The sequence below is a fragment of the Sitophilus oryzae genome, unplaced genomic scaffold, assembly GCF_002938485.1.
Source record: "Sitophilus oryzae breed Bouriz unplaced genomic scaffold, Soryzae_2.0 scaffold_488_pilon_pilon, whole genome shotgun sequence".
Taxonomy (NCBI): Eukaryota; Metazoa; Arthropoda; class Insecta; order Coleoptera; family Curculionidae; genus Sitophilus; species Sitophilus oryzae.
In genome coordinates this window covers 1,464,350-1,479,209 of record NW_022147071.1, presented here as the reverse complement: position 1 = coordinate 1,479,209, position 14,860 = coordinate 1,464,350, and the positions used below count along the sequence as shown (strand labels likewise).

Genomic DNA, 14,860 nt, shown 5'->3' with positions numbered 1-14,860 from the left:
GCAGTGACTGCATTTTTTCAATTCAAGTTATAACTCATTATACAGTCTCAGACAAAAGCCAGTAGCTGAGACGGTTTTACAGAGGTTGGTTCTTCATATCTCAGATCAGTCTTACTAAAGTTTATAGCACGAATGGTCGTCTCGATGCACTAATTGATCAGGTGTTCTGGTGTTTCCCCATTTTCCCCAAAGAATCTGCATTCGCCGTTGTGTCTTAACATCAATCTACTGAGTTGTTCATTAAGCAGACCAGTGTCTTGTTAATAACTCCGTTTTTAACAAGATGCTGTTAATTTTTCTTACTGAAACCATGGAAAATCTTTAATTTTCTTTCTATTTTAGTGACAATGTTACCTAAAGCACTGAAATGATTTCTCAAGGCGCTGAATTTTTACTTCCATTCTCGATTAAAGACAAATTTCTCGAGAATTTTCAAGCAGAGGTTCTAGTCAGGCAGAACGGGTAATTTTCTGCCACAGGTAATATATTCCATGTTATCTGTGTCTCCGCCTCATTGAATTTTTCGTGCTATACGCATGGTCTTGGGGAATTTAACTTTAATTGGGTAGTTAATTTAGATAATGGAGCACCGGAATTGTTGACTTTTCGCGTGCTAGAAGCAAGAGAAAGGTGGAAAATGGCGAATAACCTCTAGAAAAAACGACGACAATACCGCATCTTATTGTTTTGCTTCACCTTTGAAACTGACCACGACCCGCCACACGGTGGGGTATTTGACACAGATAGTTGATCGAATTTTTTTTATGTAGACTTTATATAAATTATTGCTATTTTCAATTAAAGAGGAAATAATATGAACAAAATAAAGGATAATTCGTCGATTCTAAAAAAAGAAAGAAAAATCACTGTTCCAGTGTTTCCACGGTCAATGCCACTAATGCCAGTAGTAATATCGCAACTACTGCTACGACTGATCCGCCATACGCCATACCCATACCCATGCCCATACCGCTAAAGTCGCTACTAATGCCAAATTGTGCTATACTGCTAATGGCACTAATGCGATCGCTTTGTACACAACAATGCCCCATCGCGGTTTACACCTCGCATTAGTATATCACTGATTGGCAAATTAGAGGAAACCAAGAATGTTTTTCTCATTTTATCAGCAAAGTCGCAAAAAGTCGCAGTATTTTATTTTACTGTATGAAAGCCCAATGTTTACTAAGTAAAACGTATATAGACAATATGCTGAATTCTTCGAAATGCGCAACTAAATCTCAAAGTAATAATAAAAATGTCACAAATTTAATCAAATTTTCTGAACGCCTAACTTTTAGTTGCAAAAAAAAATCGTTAGTATAGAGAATATCAAAATAAATAATACGTTTTTGTAGAATACATACCTGCAGCTAGCTGAGCCATTTTCCATCAAAACAATAATATAAACGTAAAAAAAGCACAAGAACAACAACAATTTATAATTTTAAACATAAAATTTAGCCATCTACCTCTTATCTGTGAGAAGCATGGCTGGGAAACTTAAATGGAAATGACGGTTCATTAAAAATAGTTTTTCCTCCAAGATGCAGAGGCGCAAAATATCAAAACTGTCAATATTAACAATGCAAATGTCAATATCTCACAATAATAAAATTTGATTTTTAACTGTCACTCAGAGACGCTTTTGTTGTGATTTTACGGTTTGATTTCGTTTTGATTTGTCGAATTATTGTAAAATTAAATTCCTTCAGAGGTTTTGCCAGTATTCTGTTTTAGACAATGTTTTTTAAAAATGGTGGGACAATTTGTGTTTTGTATAGACTCTTAATTATTTTTTATCATGGAGTTTAATTGTTGTACACCTGGTTTCCGAAGGATACAATGGTAAGTAAATTAAATATATCTACTTACAGTTATAGATTTTTTAAATTAGTACTGCTAATAAATGCTAATTGCTGCGCAGTTATTTAATTTTTTTACGGTGCATGTAAGGAATTAAGGATGCGCGTTGCGTTATATTAGCATGATCAGCAGATGATTAAATCTAATTTAATTTGTTTTTATTATTTCAGGTCTCAAACGGAAACAAACTGGGAATCAAATTATATAGCCGTTTCCAATTCACTTCAAAGGGAGGAAAATTATGTAAAACTGCCTGCTATTTGCTGAAAACCGCCAAAGATTAAATTATAACTGTAACAACTTAATATATACTATTTCTAGTCTTTTTAATATATTTTTTAATTAATATCCGACATATGAGAACACTTTGTATGCTTTTAATTAAGTTGATTTATCGTTTATAATATGTTCGACCTAATTAAAAGCAGACAAAGTGTTCTTTGTACATAACATGTATGTTTAAATTTATTTTAAATTAACTAAAACAACCCCCCTTCCCCGCGCCCCTCTCTTCCATTAGTATTTCTTCCTCCGACTACCAGAGGCGCTCTTGTATAATAAAATTGAAATGTATTATAAGTTGCCTATCTATTTAATAGTATAAATCTTTTATCTATGGTGAGAAGTAACAACTTTGACGTTTCGTTGAAACAAATGAATGCAACTAAACACACCCATAGCAACGACATTCATGGCAGAGATGATTTAACTTATCATTTATCTTTTTTTGGGAAATCTTAACCACATTTGCTTTTTCGAATTTCGATCACCCTTTTCATGCTAATACCCCACCGTGCGCCACTGCAATAAGTTTTGTCCGCGAAGCATATTAAAGCTAACGATGTAATTTGAAATATGATTGCAAAAACATTGTTTATTTACGACATTTTTTATTATTAATTATCTATTGTAAAAAATACTGTTATTTGCTTAATTAATAATGAGGCATATACAGGGTGTTTCAAAACAAATGCGAAATACTTCAGGGGGTGATTCCTTGTTCAAAATAAAGGGTAGTTTGCTTCATAAACGTTGGGTCAAAAGTCAACCATTAGGGAGATATCGCGGTACAAAGATGGCGGAAAAATAATGTTTTTATTTTTTATCTTGAAAACGAAAAGAGATAGACTAATAAAATTTTATGGAAGCATTACTGTTATGAAAACACACTTTCTGGTAATTTTTTCACTTTTTTAAAATGAGTGGAAGGGGTTGAAATAAACTACCCCTATCATTCTTGTTAACGAAATTTAAAGAAAAATCTTATCAAACACATACAAAAAAATTAATTTGGATAGTTTAGTTTGTTTAGAAACTTTTTTATCTCTTGTGTTTTTTTGATAAAACTCACCGATTTGAAATTAAAAAATAAAATGTAAAGCATTACATGTCAGGACAAAAAACATTTTTAGATTGAGAATCTAGTGATAATAACGATAATAATAATCATCTAGATAATAACGTATTGAAGTAGAGTAATGTCAAATAATATAATATTAGGAACATCCTAAAAAGTAACAGCGGCCGACTAGATTTTTTCCTAAAAAAATTACAGCAGCCCACTAGATTCTTTATCAACAAAAACCATTAACAAACAGCAATAAATAATCAACAACAACTTTACAGTCTTTACACGGTTAATTACTCGCCGAGGTAGCCGAATATTAGCATAAAGGAAGACGAAGCGAACTGCCCAAAAACTCATTCACATCGGTCGCCGATAAAACATTTCGGGGCGGGGAATTTACATGCTGCCGCTAGGCTGACGTCACGTTACCGTGGAAACCGTGCAGCCGCAGCCGCTTGGCTCACAAATATTTTCACTTTACTTCTGGCGTCGTGGAAACATAGGCGCGTGCGGGCCAATAATGCTACTTTTTCGGCCGGAATTAACAATGCGGTGGACCTATTATGCACAGGTCCGCCCGGAAAAAAAATTATTATTTAGATACATGTAAATATATTAAACTAAATTAATATTTTAAGCAGCAAAGTTTTTTCTTTAATTTGAGTATTTTTTTCGGTGAAGTGCCCCTTCACCTACTGCACCTGACGCCACTGCATTTTAACCCATAAAATCTCTCAGATATCGCGATAGGGCCCTTTTTAGCCAATCTAAACAGTTCCATTAAGGACAAAACATTTTAATTAGTATTATGTTGCATTGAAGTAAGTCTGAGGATGCAACACAATTGATTTTTTGTTATTATTCTGTCACATCTATCCCCATAATTTTGACATTTTTAATTATCGTGTTATTTCTATATTTCAGGGACAGAATATAATGGACAAAGTAATCAGAGAAGGAACCCTCAGGCTTCAAGTGACAGAATCAACTTGTGACGTCATCCTCAGCTGCAAAGGCCACAGATTATTGGCTCACAAACTGATCCTTTCCATAGCCAGTCCAGTTTTTAAGGTATCTATATAATTTATTTATCAGTATCAATTTCTTCTGTCAATTTTAATTTTAGTAATTAATATAAGGACTCGTTTTATTTACCTCTTCTTGTGCAATAATTATAATATTAACATGTTTTTATAGAAATATCAGATTTCCTCCAATTAGTGTTTAATAAAAACCATAATTATAGAATATTACTTTTTTCGAGTCTTTAATTAAATTTGTTAAAGATGCTTGTAAATAATAATTTATGATATGTTGATAAATAAAAACGGGATATAAAATATTTTAAACGGTTTTACTGACAAGAAATTAAAGAAATTATAATGTTGAATGATGAACGTGTGAAGTAACTTAATTATTATTTATTATTACGCTGTTTATCATATTTTTTCATATTCTGTGTGAGTTAAATTATTTTTTAGAAGGAAATATGTATGTAGTTAAATACTTAAGTTAATTATCATATTTAAATGAAAAATTTAGATAGATATATTGATTTTGAAATTCATGTGAAATATATTTATAAATATACCATACTATCAAAAAACGGCGTCAAAGACGGCTGGGAATGACAATCGATGATAAAGTTTTAGCGATGTTTCTTTATTTATGTTTTATAGACAAGCATTACTCTGCATGAAATCGCCTTTTAATTATACTCCACTAAAATGTATTTACCATTAACGAAAAAAAAAATCGTTTTCACTCACAATCTTTGAGTTTAACTATTTTTTTTGTTTCCAATTTCATAAGAGACGTCCATATGAATTAACAACAATTAAAATATATTACATGCAACGTTTGTTCATGTCTATCGTCATCTAATTTCGCGATTAAGAAAACCAAAGCAATTAAATTTAATTGCAGAATTGCACAGGAGTTAGCCAATCATACTGCTACATAAGAAAGAGCAATATATTCGGCATGTAACTACAATAATTTCTCTCTTTATGTGAATATGTTTCATGTTATGTTAGGCCTTGTCTTCATATAACGTTTTACGTGTCAGTTGGCTGTCAAAACATGTAATTCTAATACAAATCTGTATTTACGGTTTAAATTTTATTTGTAAAACACGCAAGCCTTATTGTGACAATTGTATCCTTTGGCTATAATCATTAAATGTATCTAGACAATTTTGTAAAATTACATTATTTTCTACAATTATGCAAACATATTAGATTAAAGATGCTGTAATATATCCATATTATTTTTTGTCAATTTACAACAATTTAATTGTAGAACTGAATGACTTGTGTTGTCGACAATAGTTGATCGAGTTTTGTAAACACTGTCTTTAACATATCCTCATAAAAAACACCCAGACTAGATAAAATTAGGAGCATTTAAGTATTCTATTAATTGGTTAATGCACACTGCATTGACCAAATAATAGAATCATATCAATTCTTTCTGATGTAGGATAAGATTGCATTTTCGGCAAATTTTTGAGAATTTTTTTTTGTTTTATCTTACACAAAATGATAACTAGTTGTTAAAGTTGGACTAATTAGACAGCTATGTTGAAGTAACATCAGAACTAGATTTTATCAAATAATAAAGATCTACTCAGATCAAATCATGTAAATGAAAATATCTAGGAAAATCTTTGTTTGAGGGGTAGGCAACCTTAATAGTATTGTGAAGAAACTTGAATTATCCATTGAATATTGCAATAATATACTGGGCGTTCCGAAACAAAAGAGTAACATGCTTTTAAAGGTGACCAATGTTCAATATTAATTTTGTCTCACCCTGTATAAATTTTGGATCAGGTTTTAATTTGATATAAAGTACAATAGTTAATTTAACTAGTTATTAGGCTATACCGGGTAAATTCCAATTTAGGTAGCTTTTATTGTAATTTAAAAATTGTTAAAAATGTTAAAAATGTCAAAAACCTTACATTTTAGTCATGTACTTATTAAACTCTTATAAACCTCATCTTTATTTTTCTCCCAGAATCCGAGAATCAATTAATATATAGGGTGTTCCATTACAAAAAACACAACTTCGATATGTAACTTGTTTTGGGGATACCCTGTATAATTCTATGTATTTTTATAAAATGCTTTCAGTTAACCTACATATACTGCCAAAATTTCATTTTGATATAAACTACCGCGGCGTGTGAGAGGCGCACCCTGTATATGTTTGTTTAAAATGCTAATTTTGAACGTGAACCCGACTTTGTTTAATTTATTTATATTATTTGACTAAGAGGGAAATGTAATGTGGAGCTTTTTCTGGACATTGATCATCCGGTATACAATAAAAAAAATCGTAATACTTCAAATTTTATAACCAGACTTCCGTTAATGTTTTCCATCCATCATGGGTGTCAGATGGAGACCACTTTTACAAGATTTAACACAGAACCATCAAGATATCTGATGAAATCAACGTCAAATTCACAGCTAAATAATGAAATCAAAGAAAAAAAAAGATTTTATAAAAGATACACGTGTATGAACTATATAATTTAATACAGAAATTGAAACTTTGGTTAGATAAAGGTAATTTATCTTTATATAGATTTAAAAATCAAACTAAAAACTATATATTTATAATATATATTATAAAATGATTCTCCATTTTTAGAAAGTATAGTCAAATCTCTTAGTAACCTAAATAATGACAATTTTCAGCAAAAAAGTGTCTCAATAAATCTAATTTAAGAATTAATTCAAGAATTTAAAGTGTTATTTATAGTGTAATATTTGATTTGCATTTGAAATTACTGGTTATTAAATTTTAATGAAGTCTTAATGCATTCCTTTTTTCTTAATGGCGTCAAATTCTATTTAATTGCAAAATTATCTCCCCATTTAGAATAATTCGCTGAAATCGCAGATAAACAAAAAAATATTACAAGAAATTTGTGGTTTTGGGAAACGAGTATTTAGCATATAAATACAAATATTATGTGATATGTAAATTTACAAATTTCTTGGTTCTATGTCTTGACAAGTACTTGCAAACTACTGAAACTTCCTCTGGCTTAGCTATAGTGCATAGCTACAGGGTGGCTACGACGGTGTACAGCAGCTCGATGCAATGTCACTGGAGCCCGTCAGCAAATGTACAGGCAGGTGTAGGACTTAAAAAGGTGAACACAAAAACCCTAAATAATATTGGTTGTCTTAGAAGAGAGCCTCAATCATAGAACAAGGACTAGCATATCGTGTAGATGCCAATAAAGTTAATAAAGAAGGATTAATCAAATCTGAACTTTACCTCAACGAGGGTTGATGATGTCCAACGGGTACCTCTACATGGATAACAGGAACGGATGGAATTCTGGACTGTTCTGTGCTTCACGGTCTGAATCGGTCTTCTTGCTCTACTATTACGAACAACCAAATAAGATTTAAGAAAGGTAACACTCAACTATTCTTTCTACACCACGTGGGCGTGGAAAATTCGAAAACCAGACAACAATATGAACAAAAATCAGTTAAGCATTGACTTAGAATAGGCAGAAGAATTATAGCATACCTTGGAACTCTATTCGGGGACTTCTTCGGCACGTGGAATCGGAATATCGGTCGGAAAAAAGCTATTTTAATCCCATTACGGAAATTGGTCTGTGGTCCATACAAAATCAACAAAATCCAACCATGTCTCTGACCAAATGTGTTCCGGAAGACTTAATCCATCATTAAGAAGACATGCTAATCACCAACAGGGAATGCTTCACGAAACGGCAGCCAGTTCTTCACGATGATATCCTCGAGTCGGGAAGTAATGCAAGGATTGGATTTCCTTCACTAAATCAGATTTCAACCGGAAATCTCCCTCCAAGATATAGATAGAGAAATATATATCTACTTTAGTCCAACTCACAAAAAGGCACAAATAAAAAACGATGTTCTAGAATATTTTCCACTGCCATATTCCGTATCCGGTCAATGAACGAACTTAACTCAGGAATTCCCACAATTAAATGAACGAATTGCACACTACGATCCACATCAAAAATAAACAATTTAACTACGACATTTTATCTGGTAATTATAAAATTTCAATAACCAAAACAAAGGATAAATAAATCCAAAAACATCGGATTTCTGATTTGATCTGACAGTGACAAGTGAGGAACAGGTGATAATGAAAGATAAAGAGAGCTCGACAAAAAGCCTACTCTGGTGGCCGCATCCAGTGACGATATTGTGTAGCTGTAGCTGTATAATATCGCGGTGTATATTGGGTTGCATAATCGTAAAATTTAAATAAAATAATATTTAACAATAAAATTATAGTAAACATGATGCAAAAATAATAGTTATTTGCGATAATTTATGAGCTAGCACAAAGAGGTCGTAGCGAGAAAATTTGACTGTTACAATTATTGATGAAACCAATAATTCTGTCTTCGACGAGCAGAAAAAACAAGAGACGCAACATCGGAGTCGCGTAAATAATCGATTTTGCCACCATTAACTTTTTTTTTAATTTGCTGTTGTACCGTTAACTGAACTTGAAAGTATTTTGCCGTTTCATCTTTGGGCCTGCAGATTTAAACGTAAATATATGTATATCGTTTTGTACCAGAAATGGCACTGCAATAATCGAAAATCTGATCGTTCTTAAACAGTGGAAGTATTTATTGTACCTGTAAAAAAATATTCGAATTACGAAGCGTACCTTTCGAATTTTAAATACTTTCACTGAAGACAGTTGGGTGCATATACTGCCGTTGAGATTCAGGCGAGCAATTAAAAAGATAAAGGTATTTTTGAACTAAATAAAAAAATACCTTCTCTTTATTTTGGAAATTATACTGAATATAGTTTCACGTTAGGTGTGAATCCGACGGTTATACGATATAAAAGGGTTCTATTTAGAAATATTGAGTGAACTTTTTTTCAGCTGGAATCACTTATTAAAAGAAAAACAAAACATCCAGTATATATAAGCCCCCCAAACACAAAATCATAAAAAATGTCTCTGCGGAAATGCAACATTCTCTCTTTTGCTACTTTAGAATAACCGAAATCAGTTACGTGAAAACATGTTCCTGCTTTACATTCTAAACACTTTTGTGTAGGTATGAACTTAACCTAGTAGATACTGTAATTTAGACATCAATACCGTACTGAGAAAACACAAAAATGAACAAAAACAAACCAGCAAACCAACAAATCAAAGCAATCAATCAACGTGTTTTTATGAAACTTGTTTTAACTACTATTCAAAAAGGCTTCCAAATACTAAATAAACAAATATTTCTTGAATGACTGATTTCAGCTAAACGAAAGTAGTCCTGATTTCAGCTATTCTAAAGCTGAAAAACTCAAGAAGGATGCATTATTTCGCAGAAATATTTTCTGTGGCATTCTATGCGCAAGGACTTACAAATATTAATAATAACAAATATGTCTTAGATGACTGATTTCAGCTAAACGAAAGTTGAGCCGAAATATTAACAAACAAGAACTTAAATTTGATTTTTCTTTAACAGTATATTATAGAGAGAAATAAGTAAGGCCATTTATGGTAATTTTTACCGTCAAAATTTCATTCGAATCGCAGAAAGCATTTGGAAGAAGAATATAATAAATCGAAAAAAATTAAGACTTAACTCCATGTAGCTACGAAACGAAGCAGAATCGGACCTATGTTGATGTTGATATGAAAAATAAATCTTATTTTTACATTAGGAATCTCCCCACGTGAGATGACACATGTTTTTTGAATCACCCTGTAAAATAGAAATTCAACGGAAAATAATACACACTTAATGAACCAACTTAACACAAAACGAATGCCTGGTTATTTACAACGTGTTAATCAATAACTCCTTAGATTACAAGCAGAAGCATTAAAATACAGAGTGATTTAAAACAAGCTTCGAAAATACAACAACTCTGCCTTCGATAAGATGAGCTACATCGTTAAATCCTGATAAATCTTTCTGGTTATTATTGTTGGCGTTAACTAGCAGTACCATCTGATAAAGACAGTGCCCGCATCTGCATCTACCGGCTTTGATGCACTACAGTGGTTCTGTTGAAGTCTATAGCCGTTTTCTTTAAAAGATAAATAATAACTTCATTAATTAGTGCTAGTCGGGAATAAGAGTAATAGGTAATTATCATTGTTTATTGTAGTTCGTTATTTTTTTATTTTTTTATATACAGGGTGGCGCACCTCATTCGCCTCGGTTGATTATACGAAAACGGAAACATTTAGAAACAAAATATATTATCTATATATTATTTTCAAATGTACAGGGTGTGTCAAAACTAAGATCCATACCAAAGTCAAAACTAAGATCCATATGTTTTTTCTTATGGAACACCCGGTATTTTATTTCATTTTTGGATTCTTGGGCATAAAATAAGGCATATATTGTAAGGGTTTAATATGTTTAAATGCTTTGGTTTTTGAGATATTTAAAGATATTTATAAATATGCATGCTATAATAAAAATGTTTGTGAACACCCTGTACATTACTTTTCAGAGTTAATTCTTGTGCTGACTTTGAAGCCAGAGAAATAAACTTTACTAAAAAAAATTATTGTTTTCTTAAATGTATACAGGGGTATCAAAAATTGCTGGTCTATTTTAAATATTTATTTTACATAAAAACTTCGTTATTTCAAATGCAATATGCTATGTATTTTTTTAAAAATACAGGGTGTTGTATTTGAAAAATATAATTTTTTTATTTATTTATTAATATCTCTTTAACTATCGAAACATAATTATTCATATCTTAGGATTATGTAAAGCGATCTGAAAAGAAGCCAAAAATGCCATAATATACAGGGTGTTCCATTTAAAAAAAAAATCATCCCGATCCACTCACACTTTTTTGAGCCACCCTGTAGAAGTTAAAATATTTTCCTGAAATGCATCCTAATACATACTTTAGGTCTGCGTACTTAAACAAAATTCCTAAGTTTTTTATTATCGGAGCTACATATGCCCGACGCACTATTGCCGGATCCTATTATATGAGTGATGTGCAATTAAAAAGAACAAATTACAAAGATCTGATTTTCTTACAGAATATTAATACATCCTAATTGGAAGCATAAAATCGATAAATGTAGAAAAACTATTCCAATTAGCTACCTAAAGATTTTAATGAGGTAACAAAATATCCTTATTATACATAAAACCCATTCGAATGCAGAACGATGTCTATAACGTTCAATAATTAGCTAAACCTAAATTTATAACATACACTAATTATTCGCCATCATTAGACATGTAAGAATTTCGAAAAAAACTGTTAGGTTTACCGGAGAATATATATTTAATATAAATATAGGAGAAGGCTATATACTACAGGCACAAATTGCTACAGGTGTCAGTCTGTTATTAAAAACTGGTTATATTTCCAAAAAAAACAACTGCTAAAATTGCCTTATTAACATCATTAACACTGAAGATTATAGGGATTTTATATTTCTCCCTTCTAGAAAGGATGACAAGCTTGAATTGAACCTGACAGTAAAATGACAGTTTAGCTAATTTATTGTCTAAAAAAGTTGAATTTTATGTAAAATAAATATTCATATACCGGGTGTCCCAGACTGAGCGTGCATTAGAAGTTTCTATAGAACTACAAAATCTAGATCGGAAATTTTTTTGCACATCATTGTTTCACAACGAGATCTATTTATTAAAAATATTTTCAATATGGCGGTTTTTTTTTCAAATAGAAACCTACCTTTTTTTATTTCACCAGCGAAAAAATTGGTTACTTTTTGATTATACATGTTCTTATATCTAAAATAAATCGTTTTTAAGTTATTTTTCTTGTTTTTCTTGATTTTGTCCAGCTTTCTTTGACATTGAGTGTCAAAAAATCAGATAATTTATTTCCTTCTATGAGAAAACTTTAGATGAACGTCAGATTGACGTTCAAAGTCATAAGCTTCTAGTTAAAATCTTAGAAACCAAATTTTAAATAACCTAAAAACGATTTATTTTAGGTATAACTCCACGTATAATCAAAAAGTAACGAATTGAAAACCCTTGTCACTGGCAAAATAAAAAAAAGATATTTTTTCATACAAATATGAGAATTTTGAAGTTATTTTTCTTTTTCAGAAACTTCTAAAACAAGTTCCTGATTGCCCTTCAGTCGTCATCCTACCTGACATCAGCGCCAACGTGATGTCCTCGATTCTAGACTACATCTACACTGGCAAAGCCATGCTCTACACCAGCTCAGTCCAAGAATTCCTCTCCGTAGCCAAATTCCTCCAAATCTACGTAGACCTCACCTGTGATTTCATAAACGACCTACATCATCTACCAAAAATACCCGACGTGAAGAAAATAGACCTGGACGAAAAATCTTCCGGTAGAACTTTGTTTGGTGTGGATAAAACTGAGTGTCTGGGTGATCATGTGAACAAAGTAGAGAATAAGTTTGATTTGAAGAGTGCAAACAGTGTGTTTTCGGTGGTGTCAAAGAGTGAGAGGAAAGTGCCCGATCTTCTACCGATTGGAAGTAAGGTTTTTAAGAAAACTGTGAACAGGAAGTTGTGTAATGCTGTGGTACCGAGTCCTTGGAGGCCAAGAGGTGAAGGTAGTTTTTTGGGGGATCCTAGGATGGTGTATCTTGAGGCTCCAGATAAAGAGGTAAGCAAGAGCGGTAATATCAAAGTATGCAGTAATTCCTTTAATAGCACTGACTTTTAAGTGATTCGACTTTGACCATTGCCTGGAAACTAATATGGTGAAATTTTGACAAAATAATTTAGTATTAACTAAGAACACGGTATGTCGCTAGTGGTAGGAAAAATATTTTTTAGAGATTACTAGTTTATTTGGTTGCCTTAAAGATATATACCGGGTGCGTCTCAAAAGTGGCTCATAATCATCCTAATTCATGTCATATACTAACATACCAAATCTCGTTGTTTTATCTGAAAAAATAAAATAAAATTCTTTAAAGAGTTTTTTTTAATTAATATTTTTATTCATTATTATGATAGTTTCGAAGTACCTGTTATAAAAGATATGATAAAGTAGGTACTTGATAATCGATGGCCATGTTAGCCTGACAAGTACTACTCTCCTATTATTAAATGGTTTTCTTAGGTAGCCCAGAAATAATTTTACGACAATATTACGGAACTGTCGCCTTAATATGTTATCGCGAATAATTGCATGTAGTTAGTATATGGTAATTACACTTGCAAATTACGAATCTTTGCATGACAGTAATGATAGATGTGCTCATATGAAGGCGCGTGCTGGATAAAATATTAATTTTAAAAACGTTTGATGACCAGTTCGAGATAATAACGTTGTCCAATCGTATTACAGCTTTTATTCACAACCACAACCTCATAATTTAAGTATTCAATACTCTAGGTAATCAAATAAAAAATAAATAACAATCTCTGACAGCTACTTTATATAAATTAATAATTACTATAAAATCTCCTTTCCGGATGAACAAAGGATTGGAAATAGATGGAGACCACCTAAGATTCGCCGATGACATACTCCTGAAGAACTTAAAGCGCAAATAGCCAACGATAAAGTACCTAGGTCTCAAAATGAATTTAGGAAAAACTAAAGTGATGTACAACAAACTCGTTGGTAGTTTGGTAGAATAATATTATTATCATCATCATCAATTTCAGCTTATTCAACCATTTTTAGCCGACTATACCAACAGGTATGGTAGGCTATTAAATTTATATCTCATTTACCCACTAGTAGATATAAAAAGCATTTTTGGTAAACTCTGTCTCAAATAGTTTCTGAAAAATAAAATTAATTTTTTTAAAAATGTCCGATTAAATTAATATCTCCGAAACTAAAGTTCCAAAAAATTCGTAATATTTCTACAAATTCATTTACCCACTAGTAGATATAAAAAGCATTTTTGGTAAACTCTGTCTCAAATAGTTTCTGAAAAATAAAATTATTTTTTTTAAAAGGTCCGATTAAATTAATATCTCCGAAACTAAAGTTCCAAGAAATGTCGTAATATATCTACAAATTCATTTACCCACTAGTAGATATAAAAAGCATTTTTGGTAAACTCTGTCTCAAATAGTTTCTGAAAAATAAAATTAATTTTTTTAAAAAGGTCCGATTAAATTTATATCTCCGAAACTAAAGTTCCAAGAAATGTCGTAATATATCTACAAATTCATTTACCCACTAGTAGATATAAAAAGCATTTTTGGTAAACTCTGTCTCAAATAGTTTCTGAAAAATAAAATTAATTTTTTTAAAAAGGTCCGATTAAATTTATATCTCCGAAACTAAAGTTCCAAGAAAAGTAGGAATATATCTACAAATTCATTTACCCAGTAGTAGATATAAAAAGCATTTTTGGTAAACTCTGTCTCAAATAGTTTCTGAAAAATAAAATTAATTTTCTTAAAAAGGTCCGATTAAATTAATATCTCCGAAATTAAAGTTCCAAGAAAAGTCGGAATATATCTAGAAATTCATTTACCCACTAGTAGATATAAAAAGCATTTTTGGTAAACTCTGTCTCAAATAGTTTCTGAAAAATAAAATTAATTTTTTTAAAAAAGTCCGATTAAATGAATATCTCCGAAACTAAAGTTCCCAAAAAATTCGTAATATATCTAGAA

General features: G+C 31.3%; 1 protein-coding gene across 2 annotated transcripts in view; it reads left to right on the top strand.

The window, feature by feature from the left end:
* Positions 1-14,860, top strand: part of LOC115886438 (zinc finger protein 510) — a 70,382-nt gene that overhangs the window by 49,401 nt on the left and 6,121 nt on the right. The window contains exons 2-3 of one of the 2 annotated variants that reach the window (XM_030905587.1): positions 4,139-4,285; positions 12,342-12,878. In XM_030905587.1, the coding sequence (XP_030761447.1) occupies positions 4,151-4,285; positions 12,342-12,878 (672 nt within the window). In that variant the 5' untranslated portion in view covers positions 4,139-4,150. Of the gene's footprint in view, positions 1-3,447; positions 4,286-12,341; positions 12,879-14,860 lie in introns of those variants that run through there. The other variant, XM_030905586.1, reaches the window with a different exon arrangement.